General features: G+C 40.2%; 1 protein-coding gene across 3 annotated transcripts; it reads right to left on the bottom strand.

Annotated features, from left to right (window-relative positions):
- Nucleotides 1–247: 247 nt before the first annotated feature.
- Nucleotides 248–21,393, bottom strand: zranb1b (zinc finger, RAN-binding domain containing 1b). 3 transcript variants are annotated; one of them, XM_041790000.1, is made up of 10 exons: nt 21,053–21,393; nt 18,831–19,900; nt 13,822–14,009; nt 7,960–8,113; nt 7,042–7,113; nt 5,358–5,556; nt 4,776–4,896; nt 4,273–4,402; nt 1,191–1,420; nt 248–1,058 (listed from the first exon to the last, which is right to left on the bottom strand). In XM_041790000.1, exons 2-10 carry the CDS (start codon nt 19,804–19,806, stop codon nt 840–842), a joined length of 2,289 nt encoding a protein of 762 aa, XP_041645934.1. In that variant the 5' UTR covers nt 19,807–19,900; nt 21,053–21,393; the 3' UTR covers nt 248–839. The 3 variants fall into 3 exon arrangements, with proteins under 3 accessions (XP_041645934.1, XP_041645935.1, XP_041645936.1); XM_041790001.1 differs by having other exon boundaries at nt 18,831–19,897; XM_041790002.1 differs by lacking the exon at nt 21,053–21,393 and adding an exon at nt 20,236–20,296 and having other exon boundaries at nt 18,831–19,897.
- Between the last annotated feature and the right edge of the window lie 788 nt (nt 21,394–22,181).

Genomic DNA, 22,181 nt, shown 5'->3' with positions numbered 1-22,181 from the left:
GTAAGTTCAGAGAAGAAAAACCAAACACACACAAACGCACGCACACACAACTTCTCCGCTCAGTCAGCCTGAAAAAAGGTAAACCAAATATCCAACATGAATGTTCGTGTGCTAACCTTAAAGAGTGTAGATCGGACTTGTAAAAGAGAAAAATCTCCCTTTTCAAGAGCTTCATATATGACCTTAATTCAAGCAATGTTACTGTATTTATATAGAAATGTTTTAATAAATGTGCAGTGCTTAGTAATAAGGATTAAAGTCATTTATTATTACACAATCTCTGGTTGTCTAAAGATAACAATATTTATTGGCTTTGTCCCTGCCCATTCAAAAACAAAATGCTAAAGAAGCCAACCCTTATACATGAAAAAAACATCAGAAAGATTAATTTGGAAGTGTGCTTTTGTCAGTGCCCACACTGAACAGATATAAAGTGTTGATTTAATCATTGCTGGTATATTTCCTTATACTCTTTTCAACAACCACATGCATTTACATCTACAGATAAAGATTCCTTTTTTTGAAACTCTAAACAAATCAGGAGGTCATTTGCATTTGTGAACCTTTATTCTCTCCCCAAATCTGTGCTGTGCAGCGGTGGACTTTGTCAGTTTTAGGTCTGTCAGGAGTGAATGTGAGTGTTATTCATGCCCGCCTGTGCTGAAGAGTAGCAGTGACTTCTGTCACAGGTGGAGGGTGGTTGGGGGAGCTTATGGTTCCCAGTACTCTCCTAAAGGCTTTCACAGTTTGTCCGTGTCAGGAAAGGTACAAAAAAAAGAAAAAAAAAAAAAAAAACTGTAAGGGAGAGGAGTCCTGCCCCCGCCCCCACTTCAGTTTTGTCACTCGTCATCGTCGTCTTCCTCTTCCTCTCCGTCAGACAAAGAGGCGCAGGGGCGGATCTGCCGGTACCCATCAAGCCACTTTTCTACCATCTGGGTGACAAGCGGATGGTTGCGTCGGCGGGAGCTTTTCTGTAGAGCCACCAGAACACCACCTTCTGTCACACAGCAGTCCAACCACTCCCGCAAAAGCTTCTCTTGCTGCTCTTCATTACCCATCTGTAGAAACAAACATGACCATGAGAGGGAGCAGTAACACCAGTCTAAATTCAGGACAACCTACTTCTGCTCTCTGAAACAAACACATCAATCACATCTTTACTTTAAAGAACAGGTAGGAGAGATTCTTACTTCCTGTGCTGAAAGGAAGTGAATGTGAAGCAGTTTCCTCTCACTGTCCACCAGTGGCAGAAAAGTGACTGTCACATCATCATCCGTGTTGAGGTTGGCGCCCGCGCCGCGATTGTCAAAGCCGTCGTTCTCCATGGCGACCAGTGCTGAGAAGTGGCCCCGTGTGTAGCCCAGAGCGATAGGGCTCTTCCAGCAGAAACTCTGCTCCCACAAAAGAGGCAAGTACACACCTGGAGGGAGAGGAGAGTTGGGTTGTAATAGTAATCAAAAATATGTCCTGTCTTTAAGAAACTATATCGTCGCAGAGCAGTCCACCTCATTCCTAGCCCCCCATCATGCTTCACTGAATTCTGGGTGTGACTTTGGTGCCTTCTGTCATCTGTTGACCCTCAAATGGGATAATGTGATTTCTTCTTTGCCTTCTATACTGAGGAATTTGAGGAAAACATAAAGAAATTGCCTCAGGTAACATACACACATATATTTGGCTAACTTCCTTAGCTATGTATTTTTAGCTCAAACTTTCACTTTGTTATAGGGGGTGGGACACAACCTTATAAACGTATGCATGTTCCTTGCATAGTGGCACCATTTGCCTTTCCAATGGTATGATTAATTACCAAGAAGCATAGTTACAACAAAGAAATAATCTACCGAACACAAATGTCCTTATTTTTTTTGCTAGGTTTACTTTAAAGCCGATGTAGAGCACAGTCAGAGCCTTAACATTTGTCTCTTTAGTTTGTGGATGTTCTAAAATTCTGAATATTTTGCAAACTATTCCCTCTTTTATGAATTTTTATTTGTATTTTTGCCACATGTGCTCACCTCTTCAGGTTGTTAAACCTGAAAATTGTTCTCATTTATTGATAAAAACATCCCTAAACAGCATGCTATTGACACATACTTAGCTTTGTCTGGTTATTAGTACAACCACAAAGAAAGCAACCGCAGTTTGTGTTTAACTGTCATAGCTTCCCACTGAGGGAAACATAATTTTTCTATCTCTGTTACATCACTTGAAATTCCACCCATACCCTCTTTACTGTGATTTGTGCAAAAACTTGTTTTCTTGATTTTAATTACATTTTCCAAGTTAATTTTCTCATTTTAATGACTGCATGCACGATGAATGTCTAAGTGTAATTAGGAATTAATTAATCGTAGTTCACAAATAATAAACTCTAACTCTAATTCAAGAAATCAAAACTGTTCATATTCTTTTAACCAGATAATGAGTCTTGGTGTGTCTTGGTCAGTTAATGTATTTTTTGCATACTGAATAGTTACATCAGTTTTTTGCTTATAAAGAAGCATACTGAATAACAATAAGAAACGTATTTTATGTTTTCTAAGGAACTGACATCATTATCTCAGAGAGATTTCTAAAAAATAACATTCATGTTTAAAAAAATAATAATTATCTCATAATCTCAGATAGTTATGTCACCAACTCTGAAAAACAGAGAAAAATGTTTTTTTTTATAAAATTTTCTCAATGTGCCACTGACCCAAAAAACAATTTTTTTAAAGAAAAAATTCTCACAATACTGAGACAAAAACATTTCATTCATTTGGAGAAAAAAAAATGTTATTTTCTCATGCAAAAGCAACGTGCTTCCATATTTAATGTCCACGGTAAAGTGTGAATGATGTAACCGACTTCATAAATCTTAAGTTGATTAATACTTTACTTGATCACAATGTAATCTCATTTCTCTTTCACATTCTTTCTTTTTAATAATCTAGTTAATCGAGGAATTTGGCCCAAGTTAACTGATAAAAAATATTTTCTTAATTTTGTTTGGCACGAATATGGAATGCACATTGAAGGACAAATTATTGCCTGAACAATATTAAACCATGGTGTAAAAATGCTCCAATATAGATAAAAATCACACTGGGTGAAAAGTGTTTATGTAACAGAAAGAGATGACCAGATATTGTTTTACTGCCATAAAGGATGTTTAGATGCAGTAAAAGTTTGTAGTTGTGATAAGCTGAGATGAGGCTTCTTTTATAAATTGTATCTCCTTTGAGAACATGAAGGTAAAAGGACAAAAGTGTTACACTGTATGACCTGTACATATGTTGTGAAATTATAACCTGCACTTGCTAAATAAGTGCAGGTTAAATGTTTTGTCTTGCAGTAGAGCACATGTCTAGAGTTGCAGAAATTATTGTACTATATTCACAAAAGGGTGCTTCAGGACAGGACAGTCAATAAAGCTATGACACGCTGCTGAGAATAAGTTACTGGTTATGTAGAGAACAATGCAGGTAATGTGACACGTGGTATTTGTGAGCTCTATTTCTTTAGTTCTATAACAAACAAAGCTACTCTTACACCTCATGAACTCCTCTGTAACTGAAACCACAATTGAGATAAGTCTGTGTTAGTTGCTCTGCTCTCCCAGTAACCACTTTGTTTTTACTGGGTTCACTTGGTCACCACTTTACAATCAGCTCCCCTCCCCTCCCTATAGGCACCCCTATGCACGTCTCCCTCCGTGTGTTTTACATTGGCTCCTGGCAACAGTAAATCACAGCTTCATCAGAGTTTACCACAAGCAGTTGGCCATTACAGAGCACTTTCATCATCCCCTCAACAGCATCGCTCAACAGGCCAACTGAGTCCGGGCTTTTTTAACTACCAGCCATAAACGTCCACCCTTCTCTACACGCACACAGGATTGTTTGACTCAGGTTCTGATGGTTTACATATGCTGAAGTGTACCCCGATGTGTGTGTATGTGTGTGTGTGTTAAACACTGCCTCGCATCCCGAATAAGGTCTAAATGTGCTCCTATGACAGGCGGGGGTGTTTTTGTTATGTTGCTCATGTTATTTTGAGTCACACTGCACTAAAATATCCCCAAAATGACAGACATAACACAGATACATGATGTAAATAGCAATTACTGACAGATCAGAGGGGCAGTTATTTCAGCTATGTAAGCTATGCAGACACATGTAGGCTGGAGCTGTTTCACAGAGGAAGTCTAGAGCTCTACTCTCACTGGACTGAAGCTGCACTCAACATTTTATCATCACAACAGCACTCACTTGATTATCTACTCACCTTGAAATCGTGTGTAACCGAGCGTTTCGCCACGGAAACTTTTGTAATACTTCACTCCGTAGACAATAATGGGCCTACGAAGTATGTGTGCAAGAACGAAAATGTGGGTCTGCTCCAGGCTGGAACCCGGCTGTGAGAGAAAGCACAACACAAAAGAGGGGAAACTGTTACAGAGCTGGCGTTGGTGAGACTACAAAGCAAGGAGTCTTGCATACTGTACTTTCTCTCTGCCAAGTGTTAAACATTAAAACACACGATTACTGCGCTTTCACGCCCAGATATGATAACAACCCGCCCAAATACTTTGTCTGTGAAGTCACACGGAGTAGTGAGAGGCAGAGAAGTGCTGATGACAGGATGCACTCTCACAGGGCTCTACAGAGTAAGTATACAGCAGTAAGAGCGTAAAGCTTGCATAATTCATGCATCATTAGCGTGTCACATTCTAAGCACATCCAGCTCCCTCCTTCTGTGCAAATGCGTTTCTGTTTGTATTCATGTACCTGACTGGCCAGGGACAGAATGAAGGCCCAGTCCTCCTGCCACTGCTCTTCCTGGAGTGAAAAATGCAGGCCGAAGCTCTGAGAATACCACGACTCCCACTCCTTCCAGCGTGTGTAAAACCTACAAAGCACACACAAAACAAACACATTGTTTCATCCGTGACATTGTTTGACCTTTCTGTGAAGAAGGGCGGTGACTGCTAGTCCCTGCATTCCTCCATAACTGTTCTGGTTTAGGTAAGATGGCAATGAATCATTATATTTAAACTGGCATTTCTTCACAGAAAACTGACAGGGTCTTAAGAAAGACCCTGATGTGATGCAAAAGGAAACAAAATGCATCTTGTAAAGTTTCAGCTGGTCTCTCCATTTCTGACAAAACTTTGCTAAATTACTTTATGTAAACACATTTGATAATACACAAATAGAGATGTTTTGCTAGAGGAACCTAATGCACTGCAAATTGAATGAAAGACACAAGAGTATTTTGAATCTCCAGCATGGGTTTTTAAATATGCAGTTTTTTTCTTTTGCACAGTATACAACAATCTGCACGACTAATCCCTAGTCTGCAGGCCTCACCAGTGAGAACAGTCATGCAGGCTGTCGTGGAGGGTCTTGCGTAGCACCGAGTCCTTGTCATAGATACCCCACGTAGCCTGCAGTACAGAGTCAAGGAGACAGTCTCCAGCCGTGCGGTTCCACAGGGCGTACAGTCGACTGTCTAACCTTGTCCCGAGCTCCAGGGACCAGTTTATGATGGGAGACTCCTCTTCAAGTTCTGAAAGAAAAGGAAGGCAAATTTAAGTACTGTACATCTTAAAAAGTACTGAGGCTTTGACTCCGTTACTTCAAAGAGGACAGATTGTGCTCAGCAGTGCAACAGTATGGAGGGTTTGGGCTGTTAAGAGGCCATAGTGTTTAACAAGATGGGTGATGACATTTGGAAGAACTGCTCTAGACATGAACAACTACAACCACCTGCCACAACAGATTGAACTTAACAGTGTCTACCAGAGTCTGCATGCAAACCAGAAAGCTGAATCTTTGCCAGAAGCAAGGGCTGAAACAGTAATACAACTAAAGAGCTAAACAATATTCAGCTGTCTTCTGTTAGAATTTAGGACAAAAACAGAACTGGGTGCTAATGATATGATCCACTGTAGTTGTTTTTGGAGTTGGTTATGAAAGCACCGCACTTTGGATGCTTCGCCTTGTGAAGCTCTTGCTTTCAGCTGAACAGACAAAACACTGTTTGACTGTTTTGTCAGTTTAATTTCAGGGTAATGCAACTAGCCAATCACAACCTTGAATGAGACATAACATTCAAGTGGGATTCAAGCTGCTCTGAAATAAAAATAGACTTTTAAGTGAGACTAAAGGTAAACATGTCCAAGGTTAACATACTTGATGATGATAGGAGACTTTCCAGAGGGTCTGAGCATGTAGACCAGCAGTGCATCACACACGTGGTTCTGTGATGGAGCCTTTGATTTCTGTGACTAGGTGTCAAAATTTGAATTTTTCAAATGTCTTTTCTGTCAATCTGAGTAAACTGTTTCCCTTTCCAGCCAAACACAAAATTTAAAAACACCATTTTCTTTTCTACAGCTTAATTTATATTCTAATACTTTCCCAGCCTTTTCCCTGTAAATACACACTTACCAAACACCTCTCAGAAATTTGGAAAAGGGTTTACATGCCCCGGTAATTAGATTTTTAAGTAGTGTTAACTGGCCTTGTTGTAATCCCTAAACCTGACAAAGGAGATAAGCTTTTTGGTTAATTAGGACATTTGTTGCTAGTGCCAAAACTCATTAATGAACTACCAACACACACTCTCAAACAGGATCCTGAAGGTGTACATGGAATTTCCTCCTAATTTTTTACTGCAGTGCAAAACACTTGACTTATTGGGCTGATTATGCTTGATAGACAAACGAGTGTGTGTGAGAGCTGAGAAGGAGTAGAATCATTGAATACGGATCAGAGAAATCCCTAAAACTCAATTAGGCTGATTAAGGTGGAAGAGACTGGTAGATACGATAAAGACAGTCTGGTTGGTAGAGTGTCACGCACACCAGTAAAACACTGTGCGAGTCTGAGGGGAATATACTAGAAGTATAAAGCTTTCTCATTACAATGTGAAGGGCCTCCTTCTTTTGTAAAGAGAAGCAATAATAAATCATTACAGAGAAACTTTATCTGTAAACAAGCATGGGATGTGATGGGTGTAACTGATATAATTAAACAGTGCACAAATCACCTTTTTGTACATCGCGATCCAGCACCTCATCAAAAAGTTTTTCCTGAACTGCTGGAGGCAAGTCTTCGATGTCTGAAAGGAAAAAAAGGAATGAATGAAGTTCAGTTCTTGCTTTTGCATCTTATTAAATAGACAAATAACATTTACTTGAACTGGCAACAGCACTAAGCTGAAACAACTGAAAAGGCTAACTAGAGATGTTTTCTCTTGTGGCTCAAGCCATCATGTTTTGTTCCGTCCACAATGACCAATGGCTTTCTCTGCATGCTCAGAGCTCTCATCAACACAGTAGCTTATTCTTTAGCTAAAATAAATGAATGCATTGACTTTGTGGAGCTGAACAGAATAGCTCTCTATGGTGGCCAGAAGCCAAAGTCTGCATTGTCCTGAAAACACTGCATAACAAAAAATCCTTAGCTTAGCTACCAGCAACAAATTGAGCAACAACAGCAATTCCACAAAGATATTCAACTGAAAAACAAGAATTGAGTTCATGTAATTTTTCAGAGCAACACTGGCAAAAATGCTGAATATATCTCTGAATAAACAAGAGATATGTGCTGTTGGCGGGCTGGGATACTCAGTATGCAAGAACAATACTCAAACAGAGAGCCAGAGGTGGCCTCCATCTTCTGGCAGCTGGAAACAGACAAACCGTAGCTTTATGTCCCCTCAGCATTTGAACAACAAGCAATTTCATACGCCAGAAGTAAACAAAACAAGCATTCTATCACACTCTTGGCAAGCTGTAGGGGACAGTTTGACTTGGCTTCTGCAGCTACAGACTCTTTAGTTTCTCTGACACAGAAAAACACGTAGACAATTTCTGGATTATTTTGTTCTGACACTCATGAATTAAGAATTGTTTACAGCCCCTAAAGACTGACCTCTTGTTTCTATCATAATTGTGCCACTGACCTGCTGGCAGGGTGAAGGTCACCAGGTCAGTAAGGAAGTAGCAGGTGAAGTCTCCCTTGCGTTGATGAAGAGAGGCCGCTACCTCACGCCGGATCTGCTCCGTAAGCTCAGGACAAACCATGGCTGGGATACACTTGGCTGCCTGCTGGGACACCTGCAGAGAGGGACAGATGATGGGAAGGAGGCACATTCTAAATATACAGAGTTCATATGAGACAAAGGCAAAGAATTTCACTAGCAAGCGTTAACCACTATTTTAAATGGCTGTGTTATCAGTCAAAACCAGCATTCAGTCAATGATAAACAGTTCAATTACCACTTTGATAAAATGTTTCTGGTAATATCCAATAAAAAAAATGTTCTTTAAGAACACTCATGGCAAAACATCATGGAACAAGGTTCATACATACTTCATAAAAATTAAATATAAGACTTTTTAAGACCTGAACCAAGAAAAATGAAAACACTTTTTGTGCAGAAAACATTCAAAGACATTTCTGGGCCACAAACGCCCAAATCTGATTATCTTTGTGCACATTTTAAGTCTCAGTTCTGTCAATATTAACCTTGCTGAGGAACTGCTTACAGGATATATTATCTATTCATATACCTCTTGTACCAAAGCTCTTCTTATTGGGTATATATCCAGTTAACTACAAGATAAGAAGGAAGCATCCAAGCTAAGAGGGTCATTGCTTTAGCATGGAAAAAAGAGAATAGGCCAAGGATAAGTGTTTGGATCTCTGAATTATGTACATCTCTTCCTTTAGGAAAAATTACTTATGCTATCAAGGACAAGCAGACAGTCTTTCATAACATTTGGGGCCCCTTTGTTTCATTCCTTGAAAATACTGATTAACCGATATAATAGAAACATCTGAAGATGATTTCTTAAGTGATCCTCTGCAGCTCATCTGGACATGAAATATGAGACATAATATTTGAATTTTTTAAACTTAAAAACTGTCATCCCAGTTAAGCAAGATCCTAAACTAAGACTGCAATGATATATGTGTTTGTTAAATATTTTGAGTTGTTTCTTCATTATGTACCTAAATTCTTTTGTTATGATTTATCTGTGTTTCAGTTGCATGTGTATTTCTGAACATGTATGTAATGTAAAACATGTTAAAAACAAATAAAAAATATTAACGTTGCAAAGCAGATGGATTCGCCACTTTCCGTATATCCTACCAGCAAATCCAACTTGCAAAGCTCCCATCTGAACCGTTTTGGCCCGGTTAAAAAGTGACAGGACCAATCAGTGTCGAGGGGCAGTACTTTCGGGCGTGGCAGAGTCGTTACGTATGCAAGCAGTGATAAGAGGCCGGTGTACTTATCGTGGATGTTGCTAAAGCGCAAGTTTTATCAGAACCTGACATTTCTTCATTAAAAGAAGAACAAAGAACAGCAGTGAGTTGTTTTCTTTTCAAAAAAACGACAAAAGTTGTGTACTGACACGTCTACAGTCGCCATGGTTCAGGCTACGCAGCTCCCTATGGAGCTTACTCATTGGTAGCGGGAGGGTCAGTTTGGCGCTACGACATCATGTGTTTTGTTGTTCTGATTGGCCCGTAAAGATGTGACAGACAGAACATTCATCCAATCATCCTCTGAGTTTTTTTCAAAGGCTCTGCCCTTTCCCAAATGCTGTCTATGGAAGGTTTACCAGATGGATGAGTGAAACAAATCCATCTGGCGTGTCAGGTTATGTCAATACACCATATGGTGATAAATCATACATTTTCAGCTATGCTAAACTGATCCTGAGCTGTTTCATTACTAAGACGAAAAATTACACTTTTTGTCAGAGAGGACCTGTCAAAATAAGAAAGACCTATATTTTTAGTGGGCAACTTAAGTAGGCCTGAAAACTGTCACATGGACATACAGTGCTTAACAAATTTATTGGACCACCCTAACCCTAACCAAAGTAAGGTTGATGCACAGCTGCCCTAAATTAATACCATTGGTCATTACCAAAATCATTTTTTATGTTTCTGCAATGGTTAATACACCAATATGTAGAAGCTCTTTAACCCAAATGATATTTTAATGTTAAAATATAATTATCGTTGTTATCCATGAATTTTCAAAATTACTGATTTACAAAAAAAAACTGAAAAAATGGTAAAGCACATTAATATTTCTTGATTAATATGTCAAATTATAGTTATTTACTTGCATTCCTGAACAGAAAAATGAGTTTTAGTGGTTGAATGTTATGCTTGATTCATTTCTGACTTCTCAGAGAAACCCAGTGAGCTGGCTTAAATTTGGGTGAATTCAGTTTGAAATCCCTCATTCCTGTTCAAAATGGTAAAACGTCGAGGGCTCACTGAAAATAATAGAGTCTTCATGATGCTGGATGGTCTTTGAGACAAATAAAACAAGGATTTAAGACTTTTTATGGCATTCAATTTCAAAAGTCCAATTGTAGATTTTGTAAAACTTTTCAAGGATCTGCAGGAACCCTAATGACGAGTTTGAACCACTGAATATTTAAAACAATGAGAAAAGCGCCACAATCTTGGTACAATCCCAGATGTTTTGCAGTTTGAAGCATGGTTTATACTTCTGTGATGAGCCTACGCTGTTGAGAGCATTGTCGTATCTGTGCCATTCTGCAATACTCCACCCAAACGCTACTCGGCAGTGCAACTCTTAAGCCAATTCGGTCCCATTACCACATTTCCTGTCTGTTTGTGTAAAGGTAACCATGGCAACTGAAACAGACTGCATTATGTTGAAGTTGGATGACAAATACTGAGCAGCAGTTGATTATACTGCAGCTACTGCTGAGAAGAAAAGAGAGGAGACATCTGAGGAGATGAAAAGCATGGCTGCTGAATCAACTGAGGCAGAGAATGGGGGAGTGTTTTTGTTCTCGTTCAGCCATTGTCACTTTATCAAAACTTTCTATTTTGACTGCAAAATGTATGAAATGATAAATTAGTGGTTTTATTCATTATTTTATTTAGCAAGTAAAGCCCAGGATAAGCTTACATAATTGTTTGTATCAGTTCATAACAATAACTATTAACAGGATCAATTATTTCAGCCCATGCTGTGTAAATTTACAAGCATATATCGGATAGCATTCAGTGTTTATTCACCAGGTGAAGTTAAAAAAAATGTCTGCAGGTCAGGACTTACTGAACAGGAGACATCACCTTTTCTCTCTTCTGCTTTCTGCCTGTCTGTAGCAGACACCAGTACTGACGTATAGATTTTAATGACATGTTTTTCCCACCAGTTAATTAAACAGACCGTGGGAGTTTATGCGTTGATGGAAGGCAGCAGAGACACTCAGCACCACTTTGAATAAAAACATCCTGCAACTTCATGTCAAGTTTAAGATGTTACTTCCAAGTTATTTACAGCGTAACCACTGTGTTACAATCAGAATATACACACATGGACAAAATTGTTGGTACCCCTCTGTTAATGAAAGAAAAACCCAAAATGGTCACAGAAATAACTTGAATCTGACAAAAGTAATAATAAATAAAAATTCAATGAAAATTAACCAATGAAAATCAGACATTGCTTTTGAACTGTGGTTCAACAGAATTATTTAAAAAAACAAACTCATGAAATAGGCCTGGACAAAAATGATGGTACCCCTAGAAAAGACTGAAAATAATGTGACCATAGGGACATGTTCAACCAAGGTGTGTCCTCTAATTAGCATCACAGGTGTCTACAAACTTGTAATCAGTCAGTCAGCCTATTTAAAGGGTGACAAGTACTCACTGTGCTGTTTGGTGACATGGTGTGTACCACACTAAACATGGACCAGAGGAAGCGAAGGAGAGAGTTGTCTCAGGAGATTAGAAAGAAAATTATAGACAAGCATGTTAAAGGTAAAGGCTATAAGACCATCTCCAAGCAGCTTGATGTTCCTGTGACTACAGTTGTACATATTATTCAGAAATTTAAGATCCATGGGACTGTAGCCAACCTCCCTGGATGTGGCCGCAGGAGGAAAATTCATGACAAATCAAAGAGACAGATAATATGAATGGTAACAAAAGAGCCCAGAACAACCCCAAAGACATTAAAGGTGAACTCCAAGGTCAAGGTACATCAGTGTCAGATCGCGCCATCCGTCATTGTTTGAGCAAAAGTGGACCACCAAGGAGGACACCACTGTTGAAAACAAATCATAAAAAAGCAAGACTGGAATTTGCCAAACTGCATGTTAACAAGCCACAAAGCTTCTGGGAGAATGTCCTATGGACAGACGAGACAAAACTGGAACTTTTTGGCAAGGCACATCATCTCTATGTTCACAGGCCCAAAAATGAAGCACACCAAGAAAAGAACACTGTCCCTACTGTGAAACATGGAGGAGGCTCTGTTATGTTCTGGGGCTGCTTTGCTGCATCTGGCACAGGGTGTCTTGAATCTGTGCAGGGTACAATGAAATCTCAAGACTATCAAGGTATTCTAGAGAGCAATGTGCTGCCCAGTGTCAGAAAGCTTGGTCTCAGTCACAGGTCATGGGTCTTGCAACAGGATAATGACCTAAAACACACAGCTAAAAACACCCAAGAATGGCTAAGAGCAAAACATTGGACTATTCTGAAGTGGCCTTCTATGAGCCCTGATCTAAATCCTATTGAACATCTGTGGAAGGAGGCACCCTTCAAACCTGAGACAACTGGAGCAGTTTGCTCATGAGAAGTGGGCCAAAATACCTGCTGAGAGGTGCAGAAGTCTTATTGAAAGCTACAGAAATCGTTTGATTGCAGTGATTGCCTCAAAAGGCTGTGCAACAAAATATTAAGTTAAGGGTACCATCATTTTTGTCCAGGCCTGTTTCATGAGTTTGTTTTTTAAAATAATTCTGTTGAACCACAATTCAAAAGCAATGTCTGATTTTCATTGGTTAATTTTCATTGAATTTTTATTCATTATCACTTTTGTCAGATTCAAGTTATTTCTGTGACCATTTTGGGTTTTTCTTTCATTAACAGAGGGGTACCAACAATTTTGTCCACGTGTCTAACATGTTCTGCGTCACTTTGTGTGCCTCTCTACCAGCATTGCTCCTCTCTGTCTCCTGCTGCATGTCTCTCGATCAGTCAGCTGTACGATGCTACCGTTTTTTTTCTACCTTTTTCCTTCAGCTTTCACATTGTGTGTCTTTTAGGAAAGTGACTCTGTGACCTGAGCTAATTCTACTTCCACTAATCTAATCTAAATTGCCTTGAGGACAAGAGGAAGGAAAGCAATGTTCCTGTGTTAGATGTTAAAGCAGATCTGAATCATCTTTGGGGTAAGATCCAGTGGTTACTCCCCCCCATAAGAGAAAAAACTAGGACAGAGACAGAGAGTTGGGGGGAGAGGTGTGTGTACATATAATCTGGGATCACAGTGCTGACGGCAAGTGAGCTATAGTTCATTCCAGTGCATGTGCACTGCAGACACACACATTCACTTAGTAAAAATCTGCAACAACACAAAATATGACAACATCTATGGCATGAGATATGTTATGTGCACTCTGCATGAGGCATCTTTGAATCTGATCCATGTGCAGCCTCTTTCCTCCTACAAACCCCTTTGCCCTTGTGATTCCTCTTCTGGCTGATCTTATTTGATGTTGAGATTAGGAGACTTCACAAGAAAAAGCTGGAAAAACTCTGATGCTGAATCCCTCACTACTGCATCAGACCAAAATGTAAGGATGCTTCAGATTTTTTTCACCACATTTTCTACTTTTACATGTTTTAAACTTGACACATACACCACACATCATCAGAATTAGTAATTACAGGCATTCAGTCAAAATCACTGTTAGTTTCATTTTCACACATATTCATTGCTGATAAAAACCTGGTTGTCTTCACTGACCTCAGTTAGTAACACAGCCAGCATATCCTGTCTTTGGAAGCGGATGGCAAGATGAACCAGCGTGAAGCCGTCATCAAACGCAGAAGGCCGGTTTAATAGCCGCACCTCATCTGATGTAAGCTGCCGTGCGATGTCACCTCCTGATGACTTGTAGGCTTCCACAGCTGCCAGGTCACCCTCTACAACCCCTTTTAGATGGAGAGAGAGATAGAGGAAAGGTCACATCCATGAATAACATTCATAAATGGCAGCTGTTTCAAAGTCTTTGATGGCTTGTACTTATGAAAAACATTTGTGATCCTTGAGCAAATTAAACAGAGTCACAAAAACAGTTTGCATTCAAGAGATAAAAAGTTTCAGGTTAAAAGTGTGTCAGGTGTATTTTCTGAGGCCTCAAACAAAGAATTAGCAGCAATTAAATGACCTTATTAGCACTGTGCAGGGTTTTTTGTCTGCCCTTGAAATGAAAAAAAAAACTGCTAAAAAATCTCACCTTTACACAACTTGCTTATCAATAAACTACCCTTGTGCAGAGAACATTCTGTACCAAACAAAATAAAATATTAAAGATTGGTATGTGCTTTATCTCTGTCACAGCTGTAAGAGCTTCAAGACTTCACTGACTCGAAAGTCAAGGGGAAAAGACAATAGGGGGGAACATTGTAGTCTGTCAGTTATGTTTTCCCCTCCTAATCTTCAAGCTTAGATCTCTAAGCACAAGGGCTGTAGGATGGTTTTGATCAGACAGAAGCAGGTGTTTGCTAGGGAGGTGGGGAAAAAAACATGATACAGCATAGTATTGCGATATTTTGCATGGTGATATATCGTATCATGTCTTCCGCCAAGTATCAACTTTCCCAGGATGTGTCAGTTTATATTGTTTCATAGAAATCTCCAGAAATAAACATGTTATCACCAGCACTGTTATCCCAAGATAATACAATACATAGCCTAAGTCAAGATCTCAACAAAAAGATCTACTTATTACCATGGGAGAACAAAATTATATTAAATATTTGGATGCATGTTTTCTTAGAGCCTCCATACATCAGATTTTTTTTTGCCTTTTTTTGCCAAATTCACAACCCCCTGTAAACTGCTCTGCAAAACATGTTTGTCCTGACCCACCAGGTGAGAACCAATGCATTAGCTGCTCTGATATTAACCGTTTTTGGCCATGTCTGTAATTAAGTGTAGAATTAGATTTTTAAAAAAGTGATGTGATGTTTGAGAAAATATTGAACAGTCAAGAGATGCTGGAGGATGTTATTTTTAGCCAAAGTTCTTAAACAAAGCACTACAAAAAACACAGAGAAAATGTCATCTGTTGAGACACAAAAAAGCTATCTGCTTTAGTTTTCAGTGCCTCTGTGACTGTGATCAAACCATGCTAACTCCGTGAGATACATCCTATCTTGGACACTGTTTCAGGAGAGTAAACTGTTTGAGTAGAGTGCTTTTTATGAGAGAATCAAAAGGCATCTTACTTTAAAATGTGTATCAATTTCATAGCTACACTAAATCTCTATTTCCTTTTCCAGCATGTACAGTAAAAGCCAGCTATGTAGTATTCTCTCGTACATTTGACAGCATTAAAACACTGCTGTGCTTTTGTTCTCACGTCAAAGGACCACACACAATGCTCAGCTGCATAATCTGTGTGTGTGAGTAAGACCGAGAGCGAGAGAGACATGGAGTGGGTGGAAGGACTCGCTGTGCCATGTGGAGTTGGCTGGCGCTGTGCGAGATGAGGAGAGAAACTACACAATAGCAGCGCAGTGAGAGAGGGATCATCACAACTACTTTCCACAAAACACTCCATTAGTGTGGGTGTGCCTGCAGTCAGCACTGTACCCACAGATCCTTAGAGAGCACAGAAGGTGCAAATACACACACAGGTATAACACTTAAAGACAGACTGATGAGACATCATGGATCAGACTGGACTTTCTCTCCATCAGAAAAACTTTTTTTTTGTTTGTTTTTCATTTTGGTGGGAAAAGGAACAAAAGCAGTGAGACAAGTCTTAGAAATCAAAAGTCTGTTGTTACAGGTATCTATTTTACTAGCAATTGTAGAGAGTTATTCCCCACCATGTGAAGTTCTCAAATATAGTTAAGATAACATGTTTGTGAAAGTCAAACTGGTTGTTTTTGCAAAGTAAAACAGCAACAAAAGCAGAGAGCCCAGCACAAATTAGGTTTAACATCGGCATAAATCAACCAGATACCCCACAATGCTTGACGCTTCTTTAGTGCTTAAATTCTAGTTCTTCTTCTTTTTTATCCTTGCACACCACAAGTTATTGACAAGGTTTTATTTTTACTTTGAATTATTAAAGCAAAAAAAATATTACAAAGACTACAAGGCTAATTTATTACTTACTACTTTAAAATATCGTTTTTCTCATATGGTGTCAGTAAGGTTTCAGGATTTGAATACTAATTTCTTTTGATTTTTACAGATAATATGATTAAAACACATGTTGTCATTAGTTGAAGAGAAAATATTTGCATCAATGTCAATATTGCTGATGATCATAATGATCTGATCCTTTTTGCAGTCTGTACCAAACAAGCATGTTTTCTCACACCTGAAGATTAAGATTTAGAGATGAAACTTCAGGGCACCTCCTCAAAGCATTGCTTTCCCAAAGCTACTCTTTACTCCCATTTTCACACCTTACTTGCATTACCTCGGGAAACAATGCATTTTAAAAGCTGAGCTTATGGCTGCATTTTGAGCAGTGCATTGATGTGCCAAATATAAAGATTCCTAATCTACTTAAAGTAGGTTGTGTTATACCAACTGTTGGGCCCGTCAATATGAGACCCCCAAAAGCAGCCATAGATGTCATCTGTTGAATTCATTTAGGATTTCTCTATTATGATGGATTTTAGATGGGTTTTCTCTTTCTAAAAAGTTACGTCCATGTTGAACCATAAGATGAATCACCAAAATGTGTTATTAGATGCTGATAAAACTTTTCCTTTATATTTTTTGCCTGTCTCATACCCATGGTGTTAAGTGAAAACATCTGATACATTTGCAAATTATCAGATGCTCCCATGCGGTATTAGACTGGTGCAAGTAGGGGTTTAATAAAACAGGGACACCTTCACCGAAAGAAGTTAGGGTATTTAAACCCATTAGGAGGGCTGAAAAAGAAAAGTAGCAATGCTAACTCTAGAACATTATTAGTAGGGAAGAAAATAAAAAGGCTTTGGACCCAAACACTACCGCATAGACAACTAATCAAACATGGCAAATATTCCTCAGTTGTTTCTTGAACTTAAAGGAGATGACTAAAATTAAGGTGCTAGTTATACTCACAATCTAGTTAGGTATTTTCAGTGTTTGCCATCTGACACTTCTTACTTCAGACAACTAAATAGACCGAATTAATTGATGCCTTTTCTGAATTGTGTAACTACACGTGAGTAACATCAGTTGAGGTTAAGGAGTTTGTGTAAGGTCATTCATACAACAGAGGTGAAGGTCTCAGCTGATGCCAAATACTTATTTTTGACTTCTGTTGCATGGGGTTATGCTATTTTTAGTGGAGCGGGTCCCTTTGGAAACTAGGGCATCTATCAGAGCTGTGAGGCCACTGTTTACAAACACCAAGGCCTATACGTCAATGACAGGGAAACCTCCCTGGCAACAGAGGACAGACTTGCTGGCCTGTCCTCAGCACAACTGGGCTGCACGCTCCCTCTCTCCTCTGAGAAGGCTGCTGGATAACACCTTATGCCCTCACTGTTCCCTGATATCAAACATTTGAGAATCGTCAGCATTATCTCCTTAGTCCAACTGGGGAGATGAATGCAGTCAGATTTTATCTCTAGAGATGTCACATAATCAGTTAGCTATTAGAAAACCATTTTTAAATGTTTCAATTTAGTGTTTAAGTCATTTATCCAACCAATAAATACTTTTCTGTGGCTGTAAATGTTTTGGTTTCATGGTTGTTGATTAGACTAAACCAATATGTGTGTCTACTCCAACTCTGGGAAAGAATGTTGAAAGCATTTCCCAAGACAAAGTGATCAATTGAGTTATCAAGGACATAATAGGAAAATATGACTAAAGGAGGAAATGTTTGACAGCAGACCTGTAATTTTTCCAAATGACACAAATTCAGTTGCAAATATGGGGAAGATATCTGGCTCAACCAAAATTACTTTGTTTCCTTCAATGGACATTTAAAAAAATAAAGCATATTTCTCATAAGTTATTAGGATCAAACACTTGAATATGCTGAAAGAAATCACACCCACTCACATCAGGATTTCAGACTAGACAAGACATGGTCCTAAGGGAACAAGCAGCTCAGACATGAGGGAAATCATTTTGTCACATGCAGTTAAGAGACCCAGTGTAGGACCGGAAGCAAATAAAACTACACTGATGCTTCTATGACATTTACACTCCATGAGCTCTTTGCTTTAAGGAAACATAAAAATGATGTACTAATTAATCACAGCACATGCTTGACTGGGATATCAAAAACAAGTATGACTTTACAATTTGGGCTGTAAGTGTAGCACACAGTAGTCAACTAAAAAGATAAGGGAAGGACTGGAGGTTGTGTAGGTGTGCAGAAAGAACTACGTAGGCATGGCAAAGGCCAGAGAAAGAGTGAGATAGTGGTGTGAGAGAGGAAAAAACAGCAATCACTACTTGTTCTTTATATGTTCATCCTCCCTCCCACTCCACATTCAACACTAGTCTACAATGTGGGTGGCTGGACACTTGAAGTTGGTGTAGTCAAGTTTTACAATAGTCGAATGCAGGGGATTTCTAAGCAAACATGAAATCTGACTCATAAGCTGTGTAAATTGGACTGCTGTTCATTTCCCTGCAGATGGTTTACAAACAAATGTTCATACACAGAAACCTGGAGGTCTCCTGTCAGGTCTCTTCTCTTATGGTCTCCCTTACATCACTCATTGGACTCATTACCCACTTCATACTAAGTTGATGTAACATTTATTCTTTAAACTCACCAACACAGGCATTGAGGAACAGCCAATCAGTTCTTCTCATCCTGTTCTTTATCTGCTTCAGTTTTTTGAAATCCACCTCTAGCTCCTCTTTGCTCCCAATCCCAGCCCCTGATGCCAGTTCAATCCTCTGAAAGTCCATCTTCACCTCAGACTCCTGTTTTGACGATGGAGGTGACCTTCTTTGGCTGCTGCTACAACCCCCAAGCCCACCTACTCCACTCACCACTCCTTGCCCAACCACATGTCCAACAACACCCCTCCTGTTGTCCCTGTCCTGTTCATTAAGTTTGGAGGAGGGTTGTTGGCTCTCAGGCTCTGACGCCAGTTCAATGGGTTCAGCTAGCAGGCTATTTGGCCTTGGGTGGTCACAAACCACACACTTAAGTGCCTTGGCCCAGTTCTCGTAAGTGCAGGCAGTGCAGGTCCAGTGCTGTGTATGAGTGTTGAGCCTGTTACGGTCATTATATTCCTCACAGGGGTCTGGACTAGTGGCTGGAGGAGCAGGGCGGCATCCAGAGCTTGAGGTCTGGGGGGATTCTGTGGGGCTGCGTGGCTGCTGGGTATGAAGTCCTTGATGGGTTGCATGTTGTCCATGCTGCTGCTGTTGTTGAGCTTGTTGCCTCTGACACAGGCACTGAGTGCAACGGATGGCCCGAGGCCAGTTCAGGTAGGTGCACATGTGGCATGACCACTTGCTACTAGTCTCAGGTACGTCAGCAATGCGAACACGGGGTCGGGCGCTGGAGTCTGGACAGATAAGCAAGCTGGACCCCCCTTGGGGTGGGCTGTTGCTCAGGCCTGCAGGGTCCCACTGGTGCAGACTAGCATCCAGAGCAGGGCTGCTCTTGAAGGGCTCCTCAGTAATGATGGCACTCCCACTGGGCCTCTGAGCGCGGCACATGGTGCACTTTATGGCTGACGGCCAGTTCTCGTATGTGCAGTATTCACAGGCCCACTTGGCAACCAGCTCGGTCATCGTCGCTCCGCCACTGAGAGGGGCTTCCTGCCGTTCAGAGGGGTTCTCAGCTCGGCAGATCCACTCTTAAGGAGATCACACAGCAAGCAGTCTACTGGGGTGAAAAAGAAATACAAAAAAGATAATTCAGATACACCTTTAATCTAGTACAAAATAAACATGTTCAATGCCACATAAGACAAAAACTTTAAAGTTTATTGGAAATAAACATAAAAGACATTGTCTGCATTGGCACATGAAAAAAAACTAAACTTTTAACTTTACAGGTTTCAGTGGTAAAACTTTAGCTATCCAAGTGTTTCATTTAAACCACCTGTGTCACTGACAAACACTTGCAAAAGTCCACAGTGCTGTCTGCTCTTAATCTGGCACTATTTTCCAGCAAACATTTAAAGGGAGAACTGTTTAGAGACCCATAAGACAAACAACCTGTAAGAAGATGCAGCCTGGAGGCTTACAATCAAACCACTGTCAAAAACTGTAGCTGGCTTCCAAGACATACAGGAAGTTACACGGGCCAGGCAAATGTGTCCTACAACCGAGAAGGGTAACAAGAGACAAGGACATATGAAACCAGATACCCAGCAGGGAAGCGCGTGACTGGTTAAGACACTTACAGATGCACTGAAATTGAATTCGCCCCAAAGCCTACAGGTGAAACAGAAATATTCAAACCACATGTGCCCTTGTTCTGATCCATATTTACGAGGCACACAGTAATAAGAAGATAACGTTAACCTTACAGGGGCCACTTAGGCTAAAGAGGTGGTTGTAAGTTCCTGTGTTTACACCACGCCTCCAAGTTTACAAACACATTTGCACGATAGCTGCTTGCTTCGGTGGTTGTGCTCGCAAATACCGGAACGTATCCATGTTTAACAGTTAGCTGAGGTGGTTCAACCTGTTTAGTTGTGACTAGTGGATTTGTTTAATGAATGACAACAGCTATAAATAAACAACGAGCTGGTATCTAATTCTAATAAGCGGTCAAGAGGTGTTATGTGTGCATATAAAGCCAACATTGCTTAACTTACATACTAGCTATAAACACTGTATCGCGTGTTATGAGACGCACGGCGCGAGCTCACTAGCTGGTAGTTATCCTTCATGACAACCAGGCAACGTTCGTTCGGTTGCCAGCCAGGAATTAAAGCCAAGCTAGCAAGCTGCTCGCTAACATTACGGGATTATGTAGCCGTTTGAAGAGGCCCTTATCAACTCTACAAGCTAACGTTGAAACGCTTACCTTTGCTTTGCTGTGTTTACACTCCTCGGTATCCCACCGGAGCCTAAACAAATGGAGCTTCCCCCCAGAAACCCACTCCAATCCGAACTCAGGCTGTTACTTGGCCGACACTAACCGCATATTTACTTCTTTGGGGTGCCGTTTACTTGGCGGTTGAAGGTCCATACATACCGCGGAGCAAGTCCCCCCCAAAGCCCGTCCCTCTGCCGTTTGCTTTAGCGCTCTAAAGCATTTTTATCCTGTTCCCAGTTCCCAACCACCAAACTGACGGGCTTTAATGGCGGCACAGGGGAAGGAAAGCAACCGAGGCTGAGCTAAAAAATACACTACGAGGAGAGAGAGCAGAGAGCTCTCTGGGCCGTGTTACAGTCGGGGGCAGGATCAGGATTTACCACCTGAATCTGCCAAGCGAACTCATTGGTCAGTTTTTGTGTATCCCTTGGTACTGACCAATCAGATTCTACGTCTCTCATTCCAGCAGTTATAAGGCTCAGTTAAAGCAAAACAGCTCAACTGTCACAGTAAAACAATTATTCCACCTAGACGTTATTTTCGCTTACTCAACAATATGCACATTTATTTAGGGTAAACACGTTTTCTAATTCGTGCATCGTAATTTGTTGCATCTCTGGCGAACAACCACGTGGTATTCCCCTCAAAAAGGGTAAGAGGATGATGTCATCGTAAAAATACTGCAGCAAGCAGTCTGCAGCAATGCATGACAGCTTGAGCAACAGTTCCCAGCGCTGAGCCATTATTATTCCTGACGGACATCGCCACAAAATTTGCAGCCGATATTCAATTTGCACCAGACCGAGTCACTGGTTTGCAGGAAAAATATTTATGCATGGCTGCAACCCTCGTTTACATCACAGCCCGTCCCACTCCAATGTGATGTCATTGACTCAATCACGAGTAGGTTTTGCGCATAGAAATACAGATCTAAAACAAACGCAGGGGGGGTCCTTTTATGCACAAGCGTGTGCAAGAAAAAATATAGTTTTTTATTATTATTTTTCCAATTTAACTGCAAAACATTTAAAAATTCTTTATATGTGACAGTAGTTACCGGAATAAAAAAAACAAGGCACATCATGTCATATATGCATGTCTCTTTTATTGTCCCCCA

The sequence above is a fragment of the Cheilinus undulatus genome, linkage group 6 (genome assembly GCF_018320785.1).
Source record: "Cheilinus undulatus linkage group 6, ASM1832078v1, whole genome shotgun sequence".
Lineage (NCBI taxonomy): Eukaryota > Metazoa > Chordata > Actinopteri > Labriformes > Labridae > Cheilinus > Cheilinus undulatus.
This window is presented reverse-complemented; position numbering and strand designations above follow the sequence as displayed.

What these genes read in the sequence shown, in the direction of transcription:
- zranb1b (XM_041790000.1), bottom strand. Translation starts at nt 19,806, where the DNA reads ATGACCGAGCTGGTTGCCAAGTGGGCCTGTGAATACTGCACATACGAG. An exon ending in CGGTTACACACGATTTCAAG is followed by an intron (nt 1,421 to 4,272) that starts GTGAGTAGATAA and finishes CTCTCCCTCCAG; the next exon opens with GTGTGTACTTGCCTCTTTTG. An exon ending in ACTTCCTTTCAGCACAGGAA is followed by an intron (nt 1,059 to 1,190) that starts GTAAGAATCTCT and finishes TTGTTTCTACAG; the next exon opens with ATGGGTAATGAAGAGCAGCA.